This window comes from Rhinolophus hipposideros (genome assembly GCF_964194185.1).
Source record: "Rhinolophus hipposideros genome assembly, chromosome: 15".
Classification (NCBI taxonomy): domain Eukaryota; kingdom Metazoa; phylum Chordata; class Mammalia; order Chiroptera; family Rhinolophidae; genus Rhinolophus; species Rhinolophus hipposideros.
In genome coordinates this window covers 21,070,691-21,096,936 of record NC_138061.1, presented here as the reverse complement: position 1 = coordinate 21,096,936, position 26,246 = coordinate 21,070,691, and the positions used below count along the sequence as shown (strand labels likewise).

General features: G+C 52.5%; 1 protein-coding gene across 1 annotated transcript; it reads right to left on the bottom strand.

Moving 5' to 3' along the window:
• Positions 1 to 214: 214 nt before the first annotated feature.
• On the bottom strand, positions 215 to 25,824 carry ITPRIP (inositol 1,4,5-trisphosphate receptor interacting protein). The gene is made up of 2 exons (XM_081073579.1): positions 25,389 to 25,824; positions 215 to 6,250 (listed from the first exon to the last, which is right to left on the bottom strand). Exon 2 carries the CDS (start codon positions 6,235 to 6,237, stop codon positions 4,579 to 4,581), a length of 1,659 nt encoding a protein of 552 aa, XP_080929705.1. The 5' UTR covers positions 6,238 to 6,250; positions 25,389 to 25,824; the 3' UTR covers positions 215 to 4,578.
• Positions 25,825 to 26,246: the final 422 nt, after the last annotated feature.

The following is a 26,246-nucleotide window of genomic DNA, read 5'->3' as shown; positions in this document are numbered from 1 at the left end:
AGTTAGATGGTGTGATGCAATTTATGTAAATAAGAACCACACACGTGATACACGCATAGAAAAAATTTTGAAGTATATACAAGAAACTTCACATTGGTTATTGCTGGGGAATGGACCGAGAAGTCAGGGGTGGGAGCTTTTATGTCACTTTGTTTTTCTGTCAGTGGTTGGATTGTTTTTTTATCATGACTGTATTGTTTTTATTTTTAAAAAATCTAGTTAGAAAAACAAGCTATCTTTGGATGGTGATGAGAAAAGTTAACTAAAAGATGCCCCTCCTGGGTGGTAGAGTGGGTCAAGGCCAAGGAGGGGAAAGTGGGCGGGGACGAGGTGAGTTGAAGGAGCTGAAGGCACTCATTTCCTTCACTCTGTGGTTCTTGGCTCTCTGCTCCCCATCTGCTGGCCAAACCAAACAACCTTCCAGCTCTGTCCCATGAGATGGAGATGGGAGGGAGCGTGAGAATGTTCTGAATCACAGCCTTCAGAATGACTGAAGTTAGGACTTCTGGGATAGTCACTGCCTATTGCCACAGTTGCCACCAGCCCCACCTGAAGCCAGCCATAACCCCCACGGCAACTTACATAGTGATCACACAGTCCAGGACTAAGTAGTTTTGGGGGAATCAAGTTACTGTCTCACTCAAAAATTGCCAGTAGCTCGCCACTGTATTAAGTCCAAATTTTATTATGAAATAACTTAATGTATGACATTCAAATGTACCTTCGCTTAGCGTTCAAGGCTTCCCGTGGTCAGCCCCACACAAGTTTCAAACTCATTTGCTTTGATTTCTCAGTATGTATCAGCATATATTCCAGCACTGCCTGCATTCAAATCCTGACTTTGATACTTAACACCGTGTGACCTTGGACAAGTCACTTAACTCTTAGATGCCTCATGTGGAAAATGGGAGGATAACACCACCACCCACATCATAGGGTTGACATAGGAATTAAATGCCTTAATATATGTAAAGGCACGTAGAAAGGTGCCTGGCACACAATAGGTGTTACTTAAATGTTGCCTACATCTGTTACGCTTTCCCACCCTCACTTCATGGTTCTGGCTGGAGTGCTTTTCCTGGTCACCCCTGCTTATCTTGCAGAATCTCTATCAGGCAGCGCCCTATCAGGCCCTGCCCTAATCCACACAGGTTTATCAGTGATTCTCGGGCTCTCAGTATCACCTGGCAAACTTGTCAAAATAGATTCCTGTGGGACTCCTAGAGATTCCACTGAAGTCTGCGGGAGGGCCCAGAAACCCCCCAGGTGATACCCATGGTTAGTGCGGGGCCACACCTAGAGCACGCCCTAACATAGCTTCTCCTTTGACCACACCAGTAGTGCATTTCCATCTTTCTTGTAATGATTTTCATAGGTGAGTACTTGGGAGGCCACCGTACTCTGTCCCTCCCAGGGCACAAGTTTGGTCCTAGTTTTTTTTCCCCCCACAATGCCTTGCGCAGGTGAAGCTCCCAGTAAATGCTTGGGGACTGTTAATGGCCTGCTAGAAAGAGGTGCTCACCAGCTTTGGCCTCCCCCATCTTCTCCTTGCTCCTCCTGTCCCTGTGAGTGTGGGTGCACTCGTGGGAAGCTGTGGTGTAGCTGATGCCACTTGGGTGATCCCAAGCAGGATTGTGGGCTTTATGTAGGTCTGTCTGCCAACAGCTCTCTCAGGAAAGCAGTCCACTTGAGTTTTCTTTACCTTGCCATTTTGAAAGGGCGTGTAAAGCCATAATCAACTAGGGATGGCATCAGTCACTGAGGGAGCTTTAGTTTAGAAGCAGAGCCTTACCTGGGTGCCATGTAGGTTCAACGTGGGGTGTGGGCATTTGATCAAGCTCTCCAGGTAATTCTGATGACACCCTTGATTATGAACCAAAGTGCCGGCCCCAGGTTCTCAACCCGGGCTGTGCTTTAGCAAGGCAGAAAGGGGCTGGGGCTTTTGAGGATGCAAGACCCTTCCCAACCTAACAACGTCTTGGCCTTGGGCCACACTACTCATTTCAGCCTTGTCAAGAGGCTCAGCACAATGCAGTCCTAGGACGTTCTGCACAGCAAGTGAGCAGATGCTGGGTAAAAGCCACGCGACCTTGGGAAGGAAAAGAGGTACCTCGGAGAAAGATGGCTGGGTTGTCCATAGGGGAAAGGCCTAAGTGCCCTGAAGGATTAAAACGCTTCCATTTAAAAGACAGGCGCTTTTCTAGAAAACCAAAAGCTTCACATTACTTCCAGCTCCCACATTTTTTGGCACACACCAAACTCTATCAAACAAGGTGCTGGACTCCACCCTAGAGCCGGCTTTCAGAGGACCTTTCTGGAACTCTCCAGGCTGCCTCAAAGATGGGCTAGAAATGTTCTGTTTTGCTATTTTTAAAAAGTTTCCTGAAAGCATAAAGATAAAAAGGAGTGAAAGTTTCTGCTCGTCAATAGGAAATTTACCTCCCTCAGGAACCTCACGGATTTCCTGAAGTTAAAAACAAGCACGTGACCAGTTACTACTCCTTGCAAGAATTCTTCCTTTAATATAAATAAGGCAGCATGAAACACCAAGAGCCCTGCTACTTTCTGCTCCATAAGCAGTTTGGATGCATAAAATATCTCCATTTTCCCACTGAGTTCTGGCCCCTGTATAAACAAGAAGCCAGAAGGTATTTTTTTCAATGAATTTTCTTCTGGAAGCAAAGGGGAAGCTGAAGGAGAGTCAGGCTTGGTCTTGGCTTCTGGAGGCTGGTTCTTGGTTGCTGGGATCTCTTCTAAGCACAATGAGATAGGATGAAGAGGGGATAGGATGAAGAGGCGATAATAAATAAGAAAATTCACCCCAATTTTGGAAATGCATCCTAGCAGACTCGGGGGTGAGAAAGGGGAGACCCCAGTGCTGTTCCGTCTACGTCCAGCTCACACGGCAGGCTTTCTACAGACGTCAGTGCCCCATCACAGCTAAGCCTCCCACCCTGAATAGAGCCTGCTGGGAAAACTGTCCATCTTCTTAAGCACTGAGGCTAGCTGACAGCACTCCAGGGGTAGGGACAGGATCTTTTCTTCAGTTCGTGGTGAGCCTGACACCTCCATGGAATTGGGTATACTGTCTTGGAGGCATGGCCAGCTTACACCCTGAAAGACGAACCCAGGTGCTGGGGAAGGCACATTCATTCTTGCTGCTGCTCTGACCCTCTCAAGGGTTACTGAGGCAATGCCAAAAAAAGAAATCCCAAAGGACCAGTGAAGCCACAAGTGGGGGAATGGTTTCCCAACCCTTCTAAACCACGCTCGGAGACAGAGGCCAGCTCCAACTGCAGGCTCTGGTGCTTGCAAGTCACCACAGCTCCCAGTAGCGCCAAGGTGGCCTCTGAAGCCTGGGGCTGTGCCCGCAGTGCTGTTCCTGTGTTTCCAGTCAGCTGAATCTGTCAGGCTCTCTGGGTCTTGGTCATCCGTGCAACCAGCAAGAACCACCCAGAAAGGGGTTCTGTGCAGTGAGGGAGCCCTGCTGGAGTGAACAGCTGAGGGGGTTTGGGGGCCTGCAGATGGGAGCTGGGTTTCCACGGCAGCTCTTGTTGCCAGGCCTGCCCGGCTCTAGGATTGGTACCTTGAGGATTCGGCTACGGCATCCCTCACCTCTCAGCTCTGCAACTTCCTCTGAACTGGGTATCAGAGGCCAGATTGCAAGCCAAACCCCCAGCACCCTGGATGCCAGGCTGTCCTTCACCCCACCCTGTGCCTCTCTTTATCAGCTTCGGCCTTTAGCGTCTGCCCTCCTGTACCTCACTAATGGTCAGAGAGATCAGCTGTGGAGAGAATAGAGAGGGGTGAGGGGCCACTGAGCTTGGACCTGGCATGGTATGTGGCACCCACAGTGATGTGCTGGGGGAGGGGCAGGGAGAAGGGTATGCACCTTGAATGACATGTGCAGCTGAAACAGTGGTCAACTTAAACTTCTCTGCCCTAAGTACCCACCTCTATGCAACAGAGACTAGCCACTTGGGGCCTTGAATCTCTACTAGATCTTTTCTCCAAATAATATAAAAAATGGCAGCCACAGTGGGACCCTTGTTGTACAGGCTGTGGATGGAAGGTTGCGAATTCCCACACCTGTCCCTATTACTGCTTTGGTTGCAGACGCCTGGGGTCAAGTGTCACTGGAAATAGAGGTGAGGGTCTTAACATGGATCCCTGTCAGCATTCCTGCCGATCCGCATTCCTGTTGATATTCAAGTAAAGACTGGACCTAGGATGTAAAAAGCATTACACCCAAATTGTTGTTGCGTTCTCTCTAACTCAGTGTCTACAGAGTGTTCCATCATCATCTTGGCCGTTCGTGATGATCCCAAAGCAAGCTGCAAAGGGTCAGTCCCCAAACCCAGATAATAGCTTCACCAGCAGGCCCCAACAGCATGAAAGCAAACCGGCTCCCGGCTTGATATTCTGTTTCCTCCACGTGATAGGGCCTGGCTTTCCTGGCAGGCTGTGCCAGGGCTCCCAACAAAGCCTGCTATCTTCCTAGGAGAAGGCCTGCAGATGCCCCCAGGGGTGTACACAGGTTGGATGCCCTGTGTCTTGGCCCTCGAGGTCCTGGCTGCTCTACGAGACAACAGCTTTTTGGGGCAGGCTGGCATGGTCTGTGGGGATATGTAGGGAGTACTCGCTAATGAGCGCTGGGGCATTCTTGAGCATCTCATAGAAGGAGTCCACTGTCTTCCGGTAGAGGCTTCGCTGCAGGACGAAGGGCCGGAAGAGGTTGAGAGGCTCGGCCCTTCGCACAGCCTCAGGGAGTCCCATGGTCTCAGGAACCTTGCGATTGCCGATGAAAAAGTGATGGAGCTTCTTCTCGAGCAGGCTCTTCTCCAGGAAGGAGAGCAGCTCATGCAGACGAGCTTCAAGGAGCCCGGCCTTCCAGTCCACTGCCCGCCGGGCGAGCAGGAGGTGCAGCAGGGCCGTCTTCAGGTGGTAATTGCTCAGCCCACTGGGGCCAGTCAGGCGGCTCTGCTTGGAGAGCAAGAAGGAAGCAATCTGCAAGCAGCTGAGGTGGCAGGCACCCTCGGGCAGTGCCTTTGATGTGGTCCTGAGGAAGTGTCGCTCGTAGACAGCGAAGGACAGGAGCCAGTCAGTGCTGGACACCGGGGTCCCCCCAGAGGGCTCCCTGGGAAGGTGGGAGACAAAATACAGGTCCAAGTCATCACACTGAATCACAGGAATCAAGTTGAAGGGCATGAACTTCCCCGAGCGGAACTTGATCTTGAGGGACCCTGGGGTGTCCAGCTGGCCAAAGGCCAGCTCGAACTCATACTTGTGGGCGATGCGGTGCCAGGCTCTGGTGAGGGCTGTCTGGAACCACTTCATGACCTGCATTGTGTTCAGGTATGGGGAGCCTTTCGCACACAATGGGTCTTCCACCTCGCTGCCGGGCCGCAGCAGGTTGTTCTTGCCGTGGAGGAGACACAGCATGTCTTCCCCGAGTTTGGTCTTGCCGCAGATACAGCCCAGCGTCTCCTCGTCAGCCCGGACCACCTTGATCTGGCCATAGCCCTGGCGATGCAAGGGCACTGAGCGGCCGGAGCACCAGAGCTCTGGGTGGAAGCGGTAGGGCTCGGGAGGTATGAAGGGCACATAGAGGTGGCACAGCAGTGGCTTGTCCACCTGCCAGTTCTCGTACATGCTGCCCACGCCAATGAAGTCCTCCACCTCCATGTCCGTGTCCCGGCTGCAGAGGCTCCTCAGGGCTTCCAACAAGTCATCCACGAAGCCCTCCACGAACTCACGGCTGCGGGCCGCGTCGGCTGTAGCCCCCCGGATGCAGCGCTCATAAAAGTGCTCCAGCGTGGCCTTGTCGGGCAGGGTGAGGCCTCGGAGCGGGGAGCCCGCCAGGCCCGGCAGCTCGTCCTCGTCACCGCCCAGGCACTCGGGCGATGGCCCGTCCTGGTGGTCCTGCCGCCACACCTCAATCACCAGGAAGAGGATCATGCAGAGAGTGCTCCACAGGTCCCAGGCTGTGCGGCTCTCATTCTGCTGCTGGCCCTCCTCTGCCACCCGCTCCAGGGCCTCCTTCTCGGCCGCCAGCTGTGCCACTTCCGCTTCCAGGCGGAGTTGCTCCAGCTGCAGCTTCTCCTGGTGCGCCTGCATCTTGCGGATGATCTCCTCCTCGTTCTCGGGGACCGTGGCGTTCTCCCGTGGGAACAGCAGTGGGTGGTTGATGATGGCTGTCACCACCACCAGACACACCCGGAAGAGCCCCAGTGCCATGGCTGGAGCTCTCCTGGGAACAGAGAGAAACCGACAGTCACACCAAGCTTCCTTCAACATCACATCTTCCCTGGACCTTCCCACCAACCCCTAGCCTGCAGAGCTGATGAATGTCTTACTATTCTCCCTGCAACCAACCCACCATCTCCTCATGTGCTTCAAGACTAGCCTGGGGAACAAGAACCCCAGCGTCCCACACCAGCAATCCTGGCTGAACACCCACTGTGGCGGACCTCTGTTTCTGTCTGCCCAGACGTTCCTCTTTCTGGTAGCAAGCACCCCACTTTCCCTGGGAACCAACCCTTTCCTACTCCCAGTCCTTATGGCTTGGGTGAGAATAAACCCACTCCCAACTCCAGGGGTGAGCATATAACCTAGGACAAGACTAGTTCCGCTCCCCCTTCCCCACTGACCACAATGATTGGTTCTGGAATGAGCATGTAACTCCATTTGGGCCAATGGCAGACAGAGGTAGGATTTGTTGGGACCAACGGGAATAGGATTCCATGTGTTGTTGGCTCTCCAGCTACCTCAAAGCCAAGGGTGTGCCTGAGAAAGATGCCAACAAATAGGAAAGTAGACCCCTTGGAGTCCTGAAGCTATGACTTCTGGACTCATTCAAATCAATAAATTTCCCCTTGTGATGAAGTCAATTTGTTTTTCCATCACTTGAAACCAAAATAGTCCCGAATTAAGGCATCCCCTTCTCCTCCCAGTGAATGCTTCCTGGCGAATATATCTTTTCTCAATGCAGTAAAGCCTAGTGGTTAGGAATAAGAGGGCTGGGTTCCAAAGCCAGCCATCACTGATTAGCTGTTAGACATGTTAACTCACCTCTCTGAGCCCCAGTTTCCTTACTGTACAAGAGGAAAGCCATAGTACCCACAGGGTCATCATACTGATGGATGCGGTGATCCATGCAAACTGCCTACCCAGCACAGTGAACGACACATGGCATGGTTTCCTTGAACAGCAACTGTTTCTGAGGCAGTTTTGAGCCCTTATCTTCCTTCACTGTAAACCTGATCTGGAAGACCCACCCCAAATTCAGACACTGATCTGCCCTTCTCCTGGGTCTTCCCCTAGGACAATCTTGGAGACAACCAGAGTGACTGAGTCATTGGCTTTCCTCTCACCAGTCACCTGAACTTGGATCCAACTTCTTACTTGTGAAAGGAGACACTCCATTCCTCCAGGATAAATGGATTTTCAGGTATCCAGTGACTTTGGGGGGAAGGACTAACCCCTTACAATCACTGCTATTCAGACTGAGCAGCTGCACTATCTACACATGCAGAATGTCACCCCACCACAGACCTATTGAACTAGAATCTGCATTTTAACACCATCCATATTAAAGCCTGAGAAGCTTTGTCTTACAGTGTAAGCCTTACATTATATCCTCTCTTCTCTCTGGCAGGAGCCTTAAGGAAGCAACAGTGGGCCTTTTCCACCCGTGCCCTGCTCCCTTCCTGCCAGAGACTTCAGCCAGAAGAGCAAATGGCCAAAAGAAATCAGTTGTTGGACAACAAAGAGAATATAGAGGCCCCCCATGCCAACACATGCTAATAGGAGCTTCTTCCTTTTGCCTGAGCCCATTCCCTGATCTTGAATTGACACCCTGAAGACCACCTGCTGTGGTTCTTACCCTAATGGTGTCAACAAGCAGGTATTTGTCACCAGGTAAGGGCACCTTTGCAGGTTCTACCTGGCAGTGCCACATTGTAGATGACCTGAGTTCCTCTACGTGGGCAAAACCTGCTGCCTAGATGTAACTCCAGCCTATACACAGCTGTATGTGTCAGCAGGTACCAAACGGGTTGGTGGGGAGGAAGGTCCAGCAGGAGCAGAATTCAGTGTGCAGACACGGTCAGGCCTCAGCGGTGAACTCTGAAAAGTACTTACCTGTTTCCACTTGAGGAAGTGATGACAGGAGAAAGTGGAGTAAGTCAGACTGGAAGGGGATTGGGTGATAAAAAAGTACGGGGGCAGCTAGCCAGGTTTTCTTCCCCAAGACAAGGAGCAGCTTGTTAGGTAACTGCAGAAACAGGTCAGCCCTGGCTTCTATATTAGAGAAACATCAATGGCAAGTTTTGCTAGGGTGGTCCAAGCCCCAGCCATGAGGCTGGCTGATTAACGTGGATCAGAGTTTTAAGATGAAGGAGTACTAATAGCAGAATTTCAGGCAGCAGCCAGTTAGGAGATAATCTGGGGGTTTGAGGCGCTTTAGAGCCTCTGTACCATAGGCAGCCACCTTTAGGCACAGCGGGCCCTAACAAGTCACAGTAATAGCCCTTGGCAACTCTCAACTCCGGATGTTAGTTTCCATGCCAACTCAAGATAGGATGCCACGAACTGGGGAGTGGTGCCACAGCCAAGCCCTACAGCTGGGAAGTCCTCCTCTCTACCCGACGGCTTCCACAGGGCTCCCTGAGTCCATCCTCATACCTGCGGGAGGATGAAGGGCTATAAAGGCCTCCTAGTACTGGAGCAGCAAAGTTCAAAACTCCAGACCAACTGGAGGGATGACTCCGTGTATGAGAGGGTAATAGGATGGACTCTGGAGGAGACAGACTGGCTGTGTTAGCACCCAGCATGTGTCCCCACTACGTATGTGACCTTAGACAAATCACTCAACTTCTCAGAACCTCAGTTTCCTCATCTATAAAATGGGATAATACCTCTATTGTAAAGCTTGATGAGAGAACGCATATAAAACACTTAGCAAAATGCTTGCCTCTGAGCAAGTTTTCTTATAAAAGGATGACTGTGATGGGATGGGAATAGCAGATGAACCTGCCTGCAGGGGTTCCAGATGCAGTGGGCCATACAGATGACCCTACAAGGAACTCTGGCAGGATGCAGGCGTGCAGGCAGCCCACAGTAACACTGAGTAGAGTAGAGTTACACACAAGACTCAACAGGAGCCTGATGGAAATAGTGGAAGGAGCCTGGGCTGCAGGCAGGCCTGGGCTTCAACCTCTGCTCCTTGCTGAGAGGTCTTGGGTGAGTCACTTGGCGTGTCTGGGGCTCCACTGCCTTACCTCTGAAATGGAGCTAAGAACAGGCCTGTTTCATAGGGAGATTGGGTTAATAAGTGAGATAATCCATCTAAGGGGCTTAGCACAGTGCCTGGCAAAGAGTAGCACCTCACAATACCAGCTTCTTCCCCTAGGCCTCCAGTGGCCTGTTTTCACCTGCCAAGCACAGCAGCCCTACCTAAGTCCCTGGGGCGTGGAGGACCACACGCTCCAAAGTGCTTTGAAAGCACCTATGCTCCCCAGTACTGCTGTTGATTGGCACACCATTCTGTCCACCCTGCCCCCCAGCAAAGGGGAGAAGCCTTCTGAGCCCTGGATCCTCTTGGAGGTGGAGTTCCCTCTGACTCACTCCTTATTTAAAACATCAACTCCCTCCCAGGGAGGGAGGGATCCCGGCAGTCATTTTGCCCCTTATTTACCTCTGCACAGGCTGGCTCTGCCTACGCCACCTACGGGATGGGGAACAGGCTGGGCTGTGGCTGCTTCGTGCCCACTAGATGAGGCTGAGTTTGAAGTCTCTGCTACCTCCCCTCCCCAAACCAACTTACAGGGAACACTGCCCTGGGGGCCCAGGGTCAGCAGAACGAAGGGAGAGAATCTGGGCAGTGAAGACTTCTGGAGACCATGGGGACAGGACAGGTAGCCTGGAGCCTCTCACAAAACCACACACACACACACACACACACACACTCACTTATTCCCAAAGCCCCCCCCCCCCCCCTCCAATTTCAAGGATTCTATCTCCACCTTGGCCCAAAGCTCTCACCTCTATGAGGCTGCCCCCCACATGTAGTCAGAAATATCCAGCTGGTGGGTTGGGTTTTGAAAATAAACCTGGGTCACTCTGAGGGTTGTATCTATCTGCTTGTCAGGAAGTCAGCAGGAAACCTGCTGAGTTCCTCTCCACCCCCGCCCCTGCCCACAGAGCATGGCAGCCCATGCAGGTCACAGCTAAACTTAGCCTGGCAAAGCGCCAGGGTCACGGGGTAGCAGGGGCTGGGGCGGAGGACTGCAGGTGGTCGGCCAGAACCATTGATGATTTACTCAGACCCTTACTCTGAGCCTGGCCAGATCCTACGGGAGAAATCCAAGATGGCCCCTCCTTCCTGTGTATCCTCCGAGCCCTACAGCACCTCCACCAAGCCTAACCAGTGCATGCCACTATGAATTGTCTAACAGTGACACACTTCCATTCATCAGCCTCAGTAGGTGTGCTGGGCACTGTACACAGTGACCCTTGTAACCTTCTAAGTGGTGGGTTAGCCCTATTTCACAGATGAGTTCATCAAAGCCCAAGAGACAAGGTTATTTTCTAGCCACACAACTGGAAAAGGCACAGTTGGGTCAAGATTTAACTTACTCTGTCTGCCTCTACCGGCAAAGCCCAAGTTCTTTCCACAGTGCTAGTATGGGTACAGAGCACCTTCTGCTCTCAGGGAACATGCTGGGTGCTGGGGGGCCCACAACCATGAGCGTGGCATGATCCTCAGCAGTAAAAGCACTACAACCCACGTGGGGAAGCAGCCAGCCACCAAGTACGTCACAGGACAGAATGAGCTGTGGGGCATAAACTGTGTGTGAGCAACAGGCTACAAACAGATTGAGGGAGAGAGTTTCATTCCTGCTCTATAGACTGTTCCTGTGCCCACCTCCTGGGGAGCTATGCGTGAGCAACCCCGGCTCCATCGCCACCTCCCTACCTCCTTCCAGACAATTTCTGTAACAAACCGGAGCAGTGGAAGCCAGTGTCCAACCCCATGACATGATCATCAATACGCCTTCTACCCCATCCCCCGCCTTCCCCCACCCAAGGCTGACTGTAGCCTCAGCAGCAGGGGTGCCTAAGACCCCTTCCTCAGCAGCCCAGCAGTCCCTGGGACAGTGGCTCTCCAATGTGGTTCCCAGCACAGCAGCCCCAGATTCACCTGGGAACTTGTTAGAAATGCAAATTTTCGGGTGTACTCTCAGACCTGCTGATCAGAAATTCCAGGGCTGCAGCCCAGCATCTGTGTGTTCCTGAGCCCGCTAGTGGTTTTAATGCCCTCTCAAGTCAGAATTCACCCCTGCCCAAAGCGGCAGGCCTCCAAGGAGGAGGGTGGGGCTCCTCAGTATCCCCACAATCCAGGTCCTGGAGTTCCCCAAGGCTTTGCCCCACGCCCAGCCCGTCAGAGGTAATTAGTTCTGCTAATTACAACAGCAAAAGCAGCAGGGTCATTGCACCATCCTCTGAGCCCACAGCAGCAGCTGATGTGCTTCCTTTTTCCATAGAATGGAATAAGAGGCGGGCTGATGGCAAAGGAGGGCACTTTTTGCCCCAAGGGGTCCCTTCCTCACTACTTAGGTTCTGGGTCCTCCCAGAAAGAAGGGGCCAAGGCAACCCAAGCTCTCCATAAGTTTGGGCTGAATCCCTTCTGTGTGCCTGCCTGGTCTGTGCTGAAAGTTTGCAGTCCCAGCTAAGGAGGTACACAGTTATTTGGGAGCAATAAAGCCACAAATTTAAGAGTGTCAGAATTTAGAGTTATACTAACCTATGCCAATTTTACAGATGATGAAACCGAGGCCTAAAGAGGAGATGCATTTGACTGGGAGGTGGGGTGTAATGCAGGTAGAGGTGGTCCAGGCAGGCTGGCCATCACCCTGTGGACCTCACAGGGATTCCCGCATAGACAGGAAAGGAGTAGTGAAAGTCATATTTTCATTAACAGCCCACATTTAGGAAGCTAAGTACTCTGCATGTGTTTTGTTATTTAATTTTCAGAACATCAGTTAGTTAGTTGCAACATCCCTATCTTATGAAGAGATTGATGGTCAGGGAGTTCGGGGTGGCTTCTAAGATTCCCTGTCTGCACTGACTCTGTTCCTCTCTTCTTTCCCAACATTCCCATAGGGGATGAGTGAGTCCTGCCACCCCCTACTGCCCAGTGGCACATCCTTGGCACCATTGCCAGTGGTGACCACCAAAATCATCCAGATCAGCTGTCCCCCAAGCTTCCCAGGCCGTGGAGACAAAGGACGGTGAGAAAGGATCGGTTGAATACAGAGCACAAGCTTGACCCTGAATCCTGGTTTGGAGTCCGGGCCCCAAGAGCAGTCTGTCTGAAGCCCTGGGGAAGCTCTCCTCCCGTGGCCTGGCCTATCTGCCTCATGCCTGATTCCACGCTTCTCTCTAGCAGAGCCCATGGCCCATACTGGGGTAAGACCAGTCTCCCCACTGAGTCCAGTAGCACTATCCTTCGAGGCCAGCTCGGGGGCGCCTCCTCCAGGGAGCCTGCCCCTCAGTGCAGGCCTGCCCCGCTCTTTTCTGAACTCCATCATGTCAAGTCACCTTCCTGCTCTTTACCTTTGTCAGTTCACCTACCAGTTGGTCCCTGCCTTCCTACCTACAATTCTAGCAAGGTCCACAGCCAGGGTACCAGGCTCAGTGTGGGGCACACTGCAGGTGCCCAATGTCAGTGGGAGTTGAGTTATTATGAATTTGGGAGGTGATGGTTGGCTGTGGGAGTGACATGTCTCCACAAGTGCCTTCCTCTTCGCTTAACTCAGAACCAGAGGATGGACAGACTCAGCACAGATGGTTTGATAAGAGCACCTCTGAACACACTGCTGCTCAACATGACTGACTCCCGCTCTTCCAGAACAGGGAGCCTTGCAGAGCTGGCCCACGTCCCAAGAGCAAGGCCAGAGAGCCACCACGGGGGCATCTCTGGCTGACATCTCTTTTCACTTGTACCCCAAATAGAGATGTGGGAGGGGAACTGTAGGGGGCGAGATGGGGGCTGAGCAGCATTGGGGGTGGGGGTGGGGTCCTGGCAGATATCAGGAGCAGGCCAAAAAAGGAAGTAAGGAAAGAGGAAGGAAGAGGCCCAACAAAAAAAAAATTGAGAAAGTGGGTAGAAAGGATGCAGTTCTGGGCCCCTAGTACCTCCTCAGCATCTTTGCAAATCTTCTCCCCAACGCCCTGTGCCCCCCACTCTCCCCACCACCTTCCATCTCTCCCACTGGGCAGGCCCTTAGTCTGTCCAACTAGGCTCAACTTCCTCGGACCTGCCACCCTACTGGTCACTGAGTTCCTTCCAATGTCTCCCAGTTGGTCCCAGAAGCCATCCTCAGAATAATCACAACGAGCATTTATGAGGGCTAACCAGAAGCCAGACCTGTTGCTCAGGGCTTATACAAATGCTTTCCCCATGGCCTCCCCAGGGACCTGAAGAAAAGAGAAAGAGACCCTATAGCTTAATGGGTATGCACTGGGAGCACTCGGTATTACAGACTAAGGTCTATGGTCCCTAGAGTTCCACTGCCCCTTCCTAACCCAGGGAAGATCACAGACAGACTGAGGAGGGACCGAGGCTCAGGAGGACCCAGGGGTCACGACTGGGCCCTAGTGAGGGTACGGGAGCAGGACAGAATAAAAGCGGAGAGAAGAGACCCCCGTCCCTATGCCCAGTTGAGGTTGGACCTAGTGATGAGCCTGTGGGAAAGTATCCACTGCGAGGGGAGCAGCCTTCTCACAAGGTGAGCTCTGCTGTGACAGCCTCTGGCCACACTGGCCAGATTCACAGAGGGTGCTTGGTCATACCTGCCAAAGCATTAAGTTTCCTCAAGGCCCACTCTGAGAAGAGGCAAGCGTTTCCAAAAAGTTACCAGGATACCAATCCCATCCTCTGGACTGAGGTCATGTGGCCAGCCAATTCAGGCACAGGAAGGACAGTGGCCTGGACTCTGCCGACGTGGGTGGGAGAGCCCACATCCTTCCTGTTCCAGAGGACATAGAAGGCAGGGAAGCCATCAATCTCCCAGGAAGGACATGGCTGCCTGACTTCTCACAGCAGACGCCCTGACCCACAGGACATCATGGAAAATCACAGCATCTTGGGATAGACAGACAAACAGACTGACTGGGCTGGGTCGTGGAGGGGGAATAGGCCAAGGGATGACAAGGACGTCGGCAGGTCACAGAGACAAGGAAGGGAGGGGCTCCCTGCCAGCCCTGAGTCTGGGCCCACATCCCCCTTTCTCCTCAGGTCACCTCAAATCCAAGAGTCACTGTAGTTGGTTGAATGGTGGTCTTCAAAGAGATAAATCTACGTGCTAATGCCCAGACCTTGTGAACGTGACTTTGGAAGAAGGGTCTTTATAAGTGTAATTAAATCAAGGATCTTGAGCTGAGATCATTCTGGATTACCTGGCTGGGCCCTGAATCCAGTGATAAGTGTCCTTATAAAGAGACAGAAAAAGAGAAAACGGACCAAGAGGAGAAGGCGATGGAAGATGGAGGCAGAGGTGGGAGTGATTGTGCCACAGCCCAGGAAGGCCTGGAGCCACCAGAAGCTGGACGAGGCAAGGAGGGAGTCTTCCTTGGAGTACTGAAGGGAGTGTGGCCCTGCAGGTGCCTTGATTGCAGACCTTTGGCCTCCAGAACTCTGAGGGAAAACATCTGTGTTTTAAGACACCCATTTTGTGGTATTTCGTTACGGCAGCCCCAGGAGACTCACGCATCTCAAGGACAATGCACTTTCCCCATCCAGGCCCCCCAAGTGGCCTTCCCAGTCCTGCTCGGCACCTCCACTCTCCCAGCCACCTCTGCGTTAGTGTCTGCTCTGCACCAAAGCCTGGGGATTTCACTCTGACGGGGCTCCCCAGCCCGGCCTGCATGGCCCTTTGGAGTCAGTCCCTCTGAGCCAGCCGAGGGAGCCTCCCTGGCGTTGGCGATCTCTTGTCTTCACTTCAGAGGGTTCCTGTTTCCGTGCCACATAGGACCGAGTTTTAAGCCTGACATTGATGGCCTGGCCCCAGCCTGCCTCGGTTCTCTTCGGGCCTGCCCCTGCCACTTCAGATTATCCAAATAATGGTCTCTGACCACCCCCTACACTTCCCCACCGTCCCCCGCACTGTGTCCACGCCTCCCGTCTGCAGCCGAAACCCTTCCTACAGTCCTCACCGCAAGCCCATCTCAGAAGCAGCTTCCAAGAGCCTTCCGGACCCCTCCCCACCCCCATCTCCGAGACAAATCTTTCTTTCTTGAAAGGGAGACGACAAGGGGAGCGAGAGGGAATATTTGTGAAGCCCCTCTGAGTGCAGGCAAGTGCCTGGCGCCTTGTGTAGATGGGGACTCATCCTGAGTTAGTTCTCTCACCTGGGCAGCAGCCCCATTTGCCAGGCAGGAGCTCAAGGCCACACAAGTAGGAAGAGAGCAGAGCAGCTGGACCCATGCCAGGTCTGCAGCTCCGGACCCCCACCATTTTCCCAGTGACCCCAAGTCTCCCTTTCTGGAGAAAACCCTTTCATCAGTGAGTGGCTGAGTTCTGGTCTCAGCCCACTGCCTTCGTTGGGCAGGGCCAGGCAGGGCTTGTTTGTGCTGCCATCCCCCAGAGTGCCTGGCAGAGGCCAAATGCAAGGCTGCCTGCATAGCACTAAGGACACGCCATCCTGGGGACCTGCCATCCTGGGGACCCACCAGCGTGCTCACCTTGAGTGCTGGACACACCCACTCTCAATAGGAGGCCCGCTTCAGCGCCCTCCATTCCTAGGAAGGATGCATTTCCTGCAGAGAGAGTGCACTGAGGGGCTTCCCTTAACCCCTGGAATTCCCTCCTCAGATTTCTAGACCTGAAATCACATGGGCGTGCTAACAATAGAACACCGTGCTAACCATTTCCCGTGGTGAAGCAGCCCTCATTGCTGTCAGACGTTGGCTTGGCTTCAGCTTGTATTTCTCACAATTTCCCTCTGTCTGTGGGCCCCATCTCACCCACAAGTGCGCCTGCACGTTGGAGGAGGGAACAATAACACCCACCTCAGGTAGCCATGCCAGGGCACCCCAAACTTGTCCCCTGTCTCTCCCTCCACCCTGTGTTCTCTGCACCCCCAGCCTCAAGCAGAGCAGTCAATGCTCGGGGCCAGCACACTTCACTGTGGGGCAGGGAGGGCAGGCTGCGTGACAGAAAGCAGGGTCCAGACAACAGCAAACATACTGGCTTGAAGGGGTGTAGCAGGAATCTGAGGATAAATACAAATGACAACAAAGACACAAAGCCCTCCCTTGGACACCCGCTGCCCCCTCTCACAGACAAGCTGGGGATGGATGGAATTAAACAGACTGCTGGTGTCAAGCAGTCACCTTCCTTATTACCCCTGGATGGAAACAAAGAGAGACCAGCTCAGAAAGACAACCTGGCTTCTCAGCATGGAGATGACGGTTCCCCAGGGTTTTTCCATGGCCACAGAAAAGCCAGTTCCCCTCCCCACCCTCCCCACCGCACCACCTCTTAGTCATGTCCTGGCTAGGAGAGATTCTGGCCCCACACAGTGAACTCCTAGGCCTTTCTCCCACCCTGGTCCCCTGTGACTTGGGCGGTACCTGACACAATGCCTGGGCCCCAGCTGGGCTGGGGAGAGAGGGAGAGGGAGAGAGGAGTGGGGAGGAAAGGAAGCGGCATGGGCCTCCTGCACACACACACACACACACACACACACACACACACACTCACGCTCTGTGCCTGCAAAGATCTAAAACCCCTTTCATCTTAATAAACGGGAAAACAGCAAGAGACACAAAGGCAAGGGGAAGGCCAAGCCAGTTGTAAAAAACTTAAGAGCTTGTGGTCGGCCTTTTGGCTGGGACCTGGGCTGAGCAAGAGCTGGGCCTACCCTCCCACACCAGGGCCACACCAGTCAGAACAAAGCAGTCCTCCTCCTCCTGGGAAAGCAGGTGGCCTAGACCAGAAGGCCAGGAACAGTTAGCAATATCACCCCCAGAATCACCTATGACGCTAGAGTCACACTCCCTGTGAATTACACAAAACAACAACCTACTACAACCACGTCGTTTTCCAGCCACAGGGATGGAGGCTCTGCCCTGGCTTCTGCTGGAGGCAGCGCTTGGCACATAGTAGGGGTCCTTGAACCAGTGACAGGTATACAGTGGTGGGGGGTGGGCAGCAAGCAGCCACAGATACCACCAAGTTCACCAGGGCATATTCTTGCCCCAAGGCCACACAGAAAGATACAGCCCACAGCTCTTCAGCTCAGAAGAGCTTAACACTTGGTAGAGATTTAGCTATAGCAGCCAACGGGGCACACTCTGGAATCAGAAGGCCTGGGTCTGAATCCTGGCTCTCCTACTTGCTGTGACAATAGTACCAATTTAGGGCATGAAAGTCACACAGTAGTGCCCTGTAAAGGACTCTGCCGCTGGCATTGGTATTGGTGATAAGGCCAGCTCTCCCTTTTGATTTGTTAAATCCCGGTGGGTGCATCTTAAGGACTCCTCTGGGAAGAAGGGGGTGACCAGCATCCCTGCAGCAACGCCAGAAGTGTGGGGACATGGCTAAGTTGTCTCCCCCACCTCCTTGTTCTCTTCTAAAGGCCCCAGGGGCTGCCACAGAGGGAGAACAGGCAGCTTGGCACCTAGGAAGCTCAGCTCCGCCCTCCAGTTGGGCAGCATCAACTGACAGCTCCCCCACTCCTTCTGAGCTCCTCAAAGGACAGGCCAGTGTTGGTCTCTGATGTCCAGCAGTGTAGGTACAGGCGCTCCATGAATACTTTCGGAATGAATGAGTGAATGGAGTCAGGACTAGGAAAGAACCTTATTGCCTTTACTCCCAGAAGTAGGAATCTGAAATAGAAGTAGAGTAGCAAGTCCTGGATGAAGTAACTTCTAAGCTTTTTTCCTGGGAGGCACCCTGTGGTCAGAAAAGCAAAGCGCCAAGCAGTAAGTGCCTTGGGAAGTATGCGCAAAAACCCTTCCAGACGCAGCCCTTAGAGACAGACCAGCCCTTAGAGACAGACCGCAGCTGCTTTAGGTCTGGACAGCGTTCATCCAACTGCAGGCTGACTCACCATCACCATTTACCAAGAAAATGGCCCAGGAATGAACCCCGACATCAGCTTATCTGACCCCAGCTGCCTCTCCCCCGACACCCACCTCCGTGCTCAGATGTCTTACAGAAATGGAAGGTAAATGGAGAATTTCAGGGTTTGATGCAATTTAGGTAAAAGAAGGAACAGAGAAGCAACCCTAGGCAGAGTGATGAGCAAGTCTCCCTTTCTGGAGAAAACCTGACAAGCCGCATGGCCCTCTTACCCATGGGAGAGTTTGGTAAATAGCCACAAATGTACCACACTTACTGGGATTTAGGCATTATGCAAAACGCTTTATGTCTAAACCTTTGAAGGAGGTGCTATCCCCATTTTATAGATAAGGAAACTAAGGTACAGAGAAGTGAGGCCACTCGCTCAGTGTCTCAGAGCCAGGATTCGAACCCAGGATTGTATGACTTCCATGTCTTCAGTCTTCCCATGATGCTGCTCATTGACCTGGTTTCTGTGAAACATTAGACATGCACCTATGGGCTTCTTCCCCAGTACTGTTTAGGGAAAGGGAGGTGACAATTTAGGTTAAATTTGGGCATGAAACGGAGTTAGACTCAATGAAGAGATTCTGGGGGTGGGATCTGGGATGAGATGATTTTTCTGCCAAAAGGGCCAAGAAGCCTCCTCTGCAGTGGATTAGGAAAGGGAGTGAAGGCTCTTCTGACATTGGGCAGTGTGTTTTGGGGCGAGGCAACAGGGAGGAAGTGGCATGGATGTCCTGGGGGCATTCTGGGGCAGCAGACAGGGGTGCCAGGAATCCCCCACTCTCTTCCCCTCCAGCCCAGCCACACTGTGGTCCAGCCTCCCCTGCGACTCTGGAACAAAGTCTCAGCAAACAAAGGACCCTTTCATGAACTTCAGGCATGTCCCCTGTCTGCTACTAAGAAGGCTATTTATTGAAACATGCTCCCAGGAGAACAGTTTGTTATGAGCACGTGATTTTGCACCAACAAGCAGGGCCAGAATTATGACAGCGCCCTCCCTCTGGTTTGATCCAGGCTGGTGAGAGACTCTCCTGCATCCAGGGATGACCTGGAGGGAGGACAGAGCAGCCAGGATAGCTTCAAAGCTGAGCCCCTCCTCCTCCTCCGCAGCAAGTGTCCCACTGCGTAGCGTTCCTCACGCGTAAGTGAGTCATTTGAAAATTGTGGGAATGGCATCTGAGGATCTCAAAGGGCTCTGAATATTATCTGATACTGGCTGCTGCCGTCCCCATTTAACAGACAGGGAAACTGAGCTCCATCAGCTAGTATCACAGAGCACGTCACAGCAGGAGGGAACCTGGAGTTGGTGGTCTGCCTGTTATCTTCTCACCTTTGACACTTAGATTTTGTGGGATTCTGTATGCTGCCCTCACATTCACTGGGCCAGGATGTCCAGCAGAGGCCAGCAGTGGCAGAAAGAGTCTAAAGCTCTGGGAGGCACAGATCTGGGTTTGAGTCCTGCCTCTGCTGTTTTCAGCTCTGCAACTCTGGGCAAGTTGCTTGGCCTCTCTGAGCCTGTTTCTTCACCTGTAAAACTGGGCCGTTTTGAGGAAGAGAAATAAATATATGCAAAGCCTCTAAGATGGGGCTTTGCTCAGGGTAGGTGCTCAATGAATGAAACCATTATTTTTTTTTTAAAGGCTATTCTAGTTTTATGAACAAAAGGGCATGACAACTGATTTGAGGACCAGATTTGTAAATAGAAGCACAATTTGCAAATAATATTTTCTGGCAACGATACTCTCACTTTCATTTATAACCTTGAAAAAGCTAATTCATACAAAAATTAGGGCAATTACTTTTGCCACTGATATGCTGGTTGGATGTCAGGGAAGCTACATGTATGTTAGACTGTCTGAAGTTATGGCCAGTTGCACAAAGCAAAAACTTTAATCAAACACCTTCAAGTTGAAAGACAAGGAGATTCCTGTTTTGAACCCTCTTTAAGAGGGAAAGCTACCGTGTCATCTACTTTTCACCTTTCTTCAGGGCAAGGAGTTCTTTTCACTTGTGTTGGCATTGGACAGTCCTTGCTTAGGAATTTCTATCTTAAGGAGAATAGAACACATCACCTTACGAGACACAGCTGAAGCCACAGGTCACCAAGTTAAGAGCATCAGAATTGCCAAGTGAGTTCAGCCTTATAAACAGGGCTGACGCCAGGCTTTGCCTTTGGCAGGACACAGAAGACACCTGCAGCTATCCTCTCTAATACCACTCCCAAAGTCTCAGGTATGTCTCAGACACCTCCGAATTCCTGCATGAACGACTGGGGAGGAAGATTTCACAGGTTTCACTGAACCACTGTGAACCATCGGGAATCCCACAGGGAATGCTAGAGCTGGGTGAGAGGTCACCAGTGAGACCTTTCTTCTATTTTCCAGCTGGCAATGACTCCTGGGGCAATGGATTCCAGACATTCCTCCGCTGTGTGCATTCGATCACAAAGCTCCATGTTGCCCCTGAATCCCTAGCATAGCACCTGGCCTATCTCAGGTGCACAATAAATACTCACAGTCAGTGAATGAAGCTTCTCTCTTAGTCATCCCCCAAAGGAGTAAGGACACGGGCATTCTTGTTTCTTGCTTTTTTTGGGGGTGAGGGTAATGAAGAGGGAAGCCACATTTCTGATTTCCTCATCCCTGCTCCAGCCTACTTTTCCTCTCTCCCTTCAGATTCAGGCTGTAGAAGGGAGGCTCAGAGCCATGGAAGCTGCCAGAAGCTGCTGTAAGGAGTCATGCTCTTTACTCCCATCCTAGTCGCAGTACAGAGAACAAAACAAGACTGAGCTATCAGCACTGTGCTCTACTCCCTTGGGCCAAACCCAAGGCCAGAAGACACCCCCCCCAACTGGTTCCCTCTTCCCCTTGCCCATCCTCTGAGAAACACACCTATGGATGTTACCTCTTCTGTGCTCCCTCCCTTCAACCTGTGTCTTACAGTTGGGCTGGTTCTTGTTCTTCCCTGTCTACCTTAAGGTGGAGGTGTTGCCTTGGGCAACAGTGATGTCACCGGCAAGGTGCTTCTATTCTGCTGATGTCATGGGGTGGGCCATATCAACAGAGGGGGATGTGCTTTCTGAGGGAAAACATCACAGGCCCCAACTGGTGAGGAGGATCCTATGGACCTCTTGGGCACTCCCAAATGACCCCCTTCGTATCCCAGAAACCCTTCTCACACTTCTCTCCCCGCTGGATGCACGTGACAGGCCACGCCGCAAACCCGACTTTCCCTCTCCCAGAGTCAGCTGATAGGTCAGAATGAGTAGCTTTGTCCTCAGCTCTCAAAAACCACAGGCAAGGGCACTGATGAGCTCCTTCTCACCATCTGGAACAGTCTGGGTCCCTGCGACCTTGCCCTTTGCCCAGACCTCAGAGGAGGGAGCAGTGGCACTCAAGGGGAAGCTAGGGTCCCAATCTGGCAAAGAATGTAGATTCTCAATTGCCCTCTATGGTCTTTAAGAGCTCATACTAGCCAGACTGCTGGTCTGTGCCAGTCACTGTGCCCAGAATTTTCCACACAGGCGCTATGAAGGGTTATTGCCATTTTACTGATGACAAAACTGAGGCTTGGAAGAGTCAAGGCACTTAACCCAAATACAGAGAACACCCAACTACAGAGCAGTAGAGCCAGTATTCAACCCAAGTCTGCCCTCCTGTAAAGCCCACATGGGTCACATGTCACTGGCTCTGGAACACCTGGAGACTGCAGCTTACTGAATGAAGATAGGCCATGAGGGGGCCTGGACAGAGACCAGGGAAAGCCCTTTAAATCCAAAGAGGCTAGCTGGGCAGGCCAGGTGGCTGAGGCGGCCAAAGCCAGCACTGCCTTAGGACTGCTCCACGTTCACACAGGGGTTGTAGTAAGCGGCCAGTCCTGGCCCTGCCACTTCCCCAAGCAGCTATTCAGATTAGGGACCAGGTTTCTTGGTGGAAAATAAGTAATCATAAAGATGGAGCTGCGAAGTAAGAGTTTTGGGAAAGGCTTCCTGAATGAGCTTAGGAAGGGTGTTTGCAGGTGAACGGGACTTGGACAGGATGGGCCATTTGGAGGGTGGGGGGGAAGTATCAGGACAGCATGTTCAGACACTCCCCACTTTGTCCCATTCCTGGGGGAGATTTCTACGTACGTAGATCAGGGGCCCTGTGTAGCTGTGGTCTTTCCCTCTGCACCACACCCAGGTGGCACTTACTCATCACCCTCATGCCAGGTCCCAAACTGGATTTGCCACCTCACACCGCCCAGCTACGGAGAAGGAAAGTCATCTGATGCTTGGGCCAGGCCTCCCATCAGCCTTCGTCGTGGGGCCTGCCTTTCTTTCCATGCCTTTCTGCTGCCAGATGGGTTTTCCATCTTTCCTGAGCTGGGAGCAGGTCTTTCTTCCTTTGACAAAGAAAGAAAAAGGCAACTGCTTTTCCCTCTTTCCCTTGAGGGCTCCCAAGCAAACTTGCTTTTTAAGCTTAACCTGCTTCTTGCTCTGGGAATGTTCAGCGATTGGGACTCAACTTCCAGGCTCCTGAGCACTTTACTACATCGTGCCTTAGTGTCCTCATCTATAAAACGGGGATAACAATACCTACGTCATAGCGCTACCATGAAGATTAAATGAGTTAACACAGGCAAAGTAGTTTAAAAAAAAAGCCTGGCACATGTTAGGTTCTCAATAATTGTTGCTTCTCAGGGCTGCTGTGTATGGTTGTACAGGTGGTGTACTGCTCAAAAACACCCGGCTGGGGGGTGTTGAGGATGGATCCAGCTCACACACTCTGTTTGTCCAGCTACGTGCCTTGGCTGTGTCCACCCACATGAGACTCCTTTTTCTAAATGGCACCAAGTTGCCATTTTCTTCTTTAGAGGGACACCTTATTTTAATTCACGCAAAGGATGAAACAGGCTAGTAGCAGCCCTGGAGGTTATTCTCATCAGCTTTTGGCATTCTCACGGCGATGTCCTCTTTCCCATCAAGACTGGATTAGACGGGGATTCAGATGGACTGGTCTCAGCTATACAGAAGGTCCTGCTTCTCAGCTCACTTTGAGCACTTGCCCTCACTGAGGACACTTGGTTAAGGTCTCCCTCAAAAGCCCCACAGGCTGCTCTATCAGCTCATGCCCACTGGGGGACTCTCAGACCCAAACACATAGAGTCCCAGAATCTTACACTCCGAAGGGACCCTCTTTTTTGTAATTGCTGATGGCCACCTGTCTCAGCTGAGTGACGAGGCAGCACATTATCTCTGGTTGTTGACAAGTTCTTTCTTCCTTTTGAGTAACCTCAATCTCCCAGCTTCTCACTAGTGAGTCTCTGAGGCGGGACAGAGCAAGTCTTCTTTTCTCCTGACAATGCTTGAGATTCCTAAAGGCCACAGCCCTGAGGCCGGAGGAGTCTCATCCTTAGAGGAAATAGTGCCAGCGCCCTCACCAGCTCACTTTCTAGGCCCTCCATCCCATCCCCCCCCTCTCCTTGGACACATCCCCATTTGGCAGTGGTGTCCCTCACAAGAAGAGGCATTGAGAACGGTGCTCCTGGCCTCCCGCAGCCCAGCTCTACTGTTCCTGGGCTCCATGCCTGAGGTGCTCATCACTGCCTCCTGTCCAGATGTGTACGTTCTCCATCAGACAGACTCCCCCATATTCTTTCTCTTTCTTGACCCCAAAGGATCCAAGAGGGAAAAATACAAAATCAGGTTCCTCCCAGACAATACCTTCTCTGGTGGGCAATTTTGCCAGAATCCTCTATCCAGAAGTTCCTCCCTAAACGTGCCCTCAGATGCAAAGGTCACCCACATACCCTTCTTCTTTGTTTCCCTCATGGGAGAAGAGTCAAGAGACTATTCCTGGTAAGGTGACAGGTTCTGGGATGATGGCGTCAGGTTAAAAAGTTCAGATCCTTGCCCCCAAAAGCTTGAAATTGCTGCATCTTTGACAACTACGGAGTTAGACGATGGCACTTGAACAAAAGCCTTTCAATCCACCCAGGGAGAGCAGCATTGGTATAACCACTTCATGATTACCCACAAGTGGGAAACAGGAGGGCAGAAAGGCCTGGAGCAGCAGCAGACACGGAATTCGCAAACAATGGAAGCCACTCATACAGGTAGGTTGGAAGGAAGACTCAAAAGCACACAAATGTCAATAAAGAGGTGGATGGCAGCAATTCTACCTAGGTGTGCCTTGTAAGTTTCCCAGCTAACCTGGGCCTGTGACTGCACAGAGCACAGATTAGCTTTACCTGGCAGCCTCAGCCTCTCCAAGGTAGAACTGGTTAGTAAAAGGGAAGGGCCCTGGGTCAAATCCAAAAGAGGAACAAGAAAACAGAATACAACTCCGAAACCGATTTAGATCCAAAAGACCAGGGGCCAGGATCTGTCAGTATCTGCTGCTCTTCTACTTTTGAAGGGGGTGGAGGATGGGGGACAGCGTCTCCCATTAGGCGGAGGGGCAAAAGGCAAAGTGAGGTTCCTAAGAGGTTCAGTAAAACATTTTCCCTTCCTGGGCAGGAGCATTTTTTTTTTTTTTTTTTTTTGAGAAGGAGCATTCTAGATGGGAAGCCCGGTGGTGGGGCTTCTGAGTCACTTCAGCCCGCAGTTAGAAAGGCGGAGGCACTGGGAAGGGATTGAGATGAGTTAAGGGTCAGGTGGCAGAGACTATTTGCAGCCCCTAGGGAAAGTTCTGCACAGCGTGGGGTCTCCTCCACTAACAGTTCCGAAAGAGGAAGCGGTGGGGTCTTTATCCCGCCCCAGCAACCTCCTAGCTTCACTACCTTAAACAGAATAAGCCAGTTCCACTCCTGCTGCCTCCTTCCAGGAGGGGAAGAAAGGCGGGAAAGGAGAGGCTGAAGAACCGGCGGCGGGGGTCGGGGGGTGGGGGGGAGGGGGGCTGTCTTTTTGCCCTAGCACTCTGCTCAGATGGTCAAAAGTAAGGATCGTCGGGGCAGTAGGAACAAAGACGTGATCCTGCTCCGGGCGCCAGGAGGAGGAGCTGCCCGCGGCTGGGGCTGGAGCGGAGAGTGGAGCGCGGGACCTCGCGCGGCGCAGTAGGAAGCACGAACCCCAGACCACAATGCGGGGGCCCCGCCTCGGCACGAATGCCGTACCCGGGTCTCCAGTCGGTCCCAGTGTGGGGGGCCAAGCAGGCGCCCCCACCCCAAGACGCCACCCGGGGCGCAGCTCCGCCTCGTCACCCGTCTCCATCGCCCCTTTTCTGACCCACGAGGAGGACGCAGAGCCTCGCGGCTGCCGACCCAAACTTACTTGTAGCCTTCGTTCCCGCTCCCCGTTGTGGGGAGGACCGCGTGGGCCCAGGCTGCACTCGCGGGTCCCCAGGGCCTGGGCCCACAGTTTGGCAGCGGAGGAGGTGCAGCGTACGGGGGCAATTAGAGGGTCGGGGGCGGCGATACCCAGGCAGGCTCCCGCCTTCTGGCCTCCATCAGCCGGGCTCTAAAGAGCGTCGGAGTTACTCATTTCCTGGATGTCACTGAAACTTTTCCTCCTTATAAGAACAAAACACCCGCCTCTACTCTCGGCCGCGGAAGCTCCTTAAGGAGGACTGTTCGAGTTAGAGGCCGGGCCCAGGGTCCGCCGCGGAAACCTGCCCACTGACACCCCCAGGAGCTCCAGAGGGCACAGGAGAATTGCAGGGTGAACGGGAGAGATGAGATCTGGCCACTGGAATAAACTGGGGCGAGTCGACAGGGAGTTGAGGAGGACGTCCTTAAAAGCCAGTCCGGGCCGGCGGAATGGAAGGGGTTAAGTCACAGCTAGTCAACTGTGCCTTTTCCGCGGCGCGTTTTACAAGCCGCGGATTCCTGGGGCTACCTCTTTTGTCCCTGGAAGGAAATGGAAATCGAGCTACAACCCCGTCCCTTTTCTCTTTTGCAGCTTGAATAGATTAAAATAACTCACCAAAGTTTATGATAAATGAATGCTTCGTTGCCTTTCTCCCTAAGTAACCAGGTACAAAGGAAAATGATGACTTAAATGCTTTTATCTGTAGAGGGCGCTTTAGTTTCCAACGCTTGTTTACACAATTGTGAGACCCCTATTTTAGGCAGGAGGGAGCTGAGGCCCGGAGGGCAGCACCAGCAGCACGCACTTAACGGGTTATGAAAT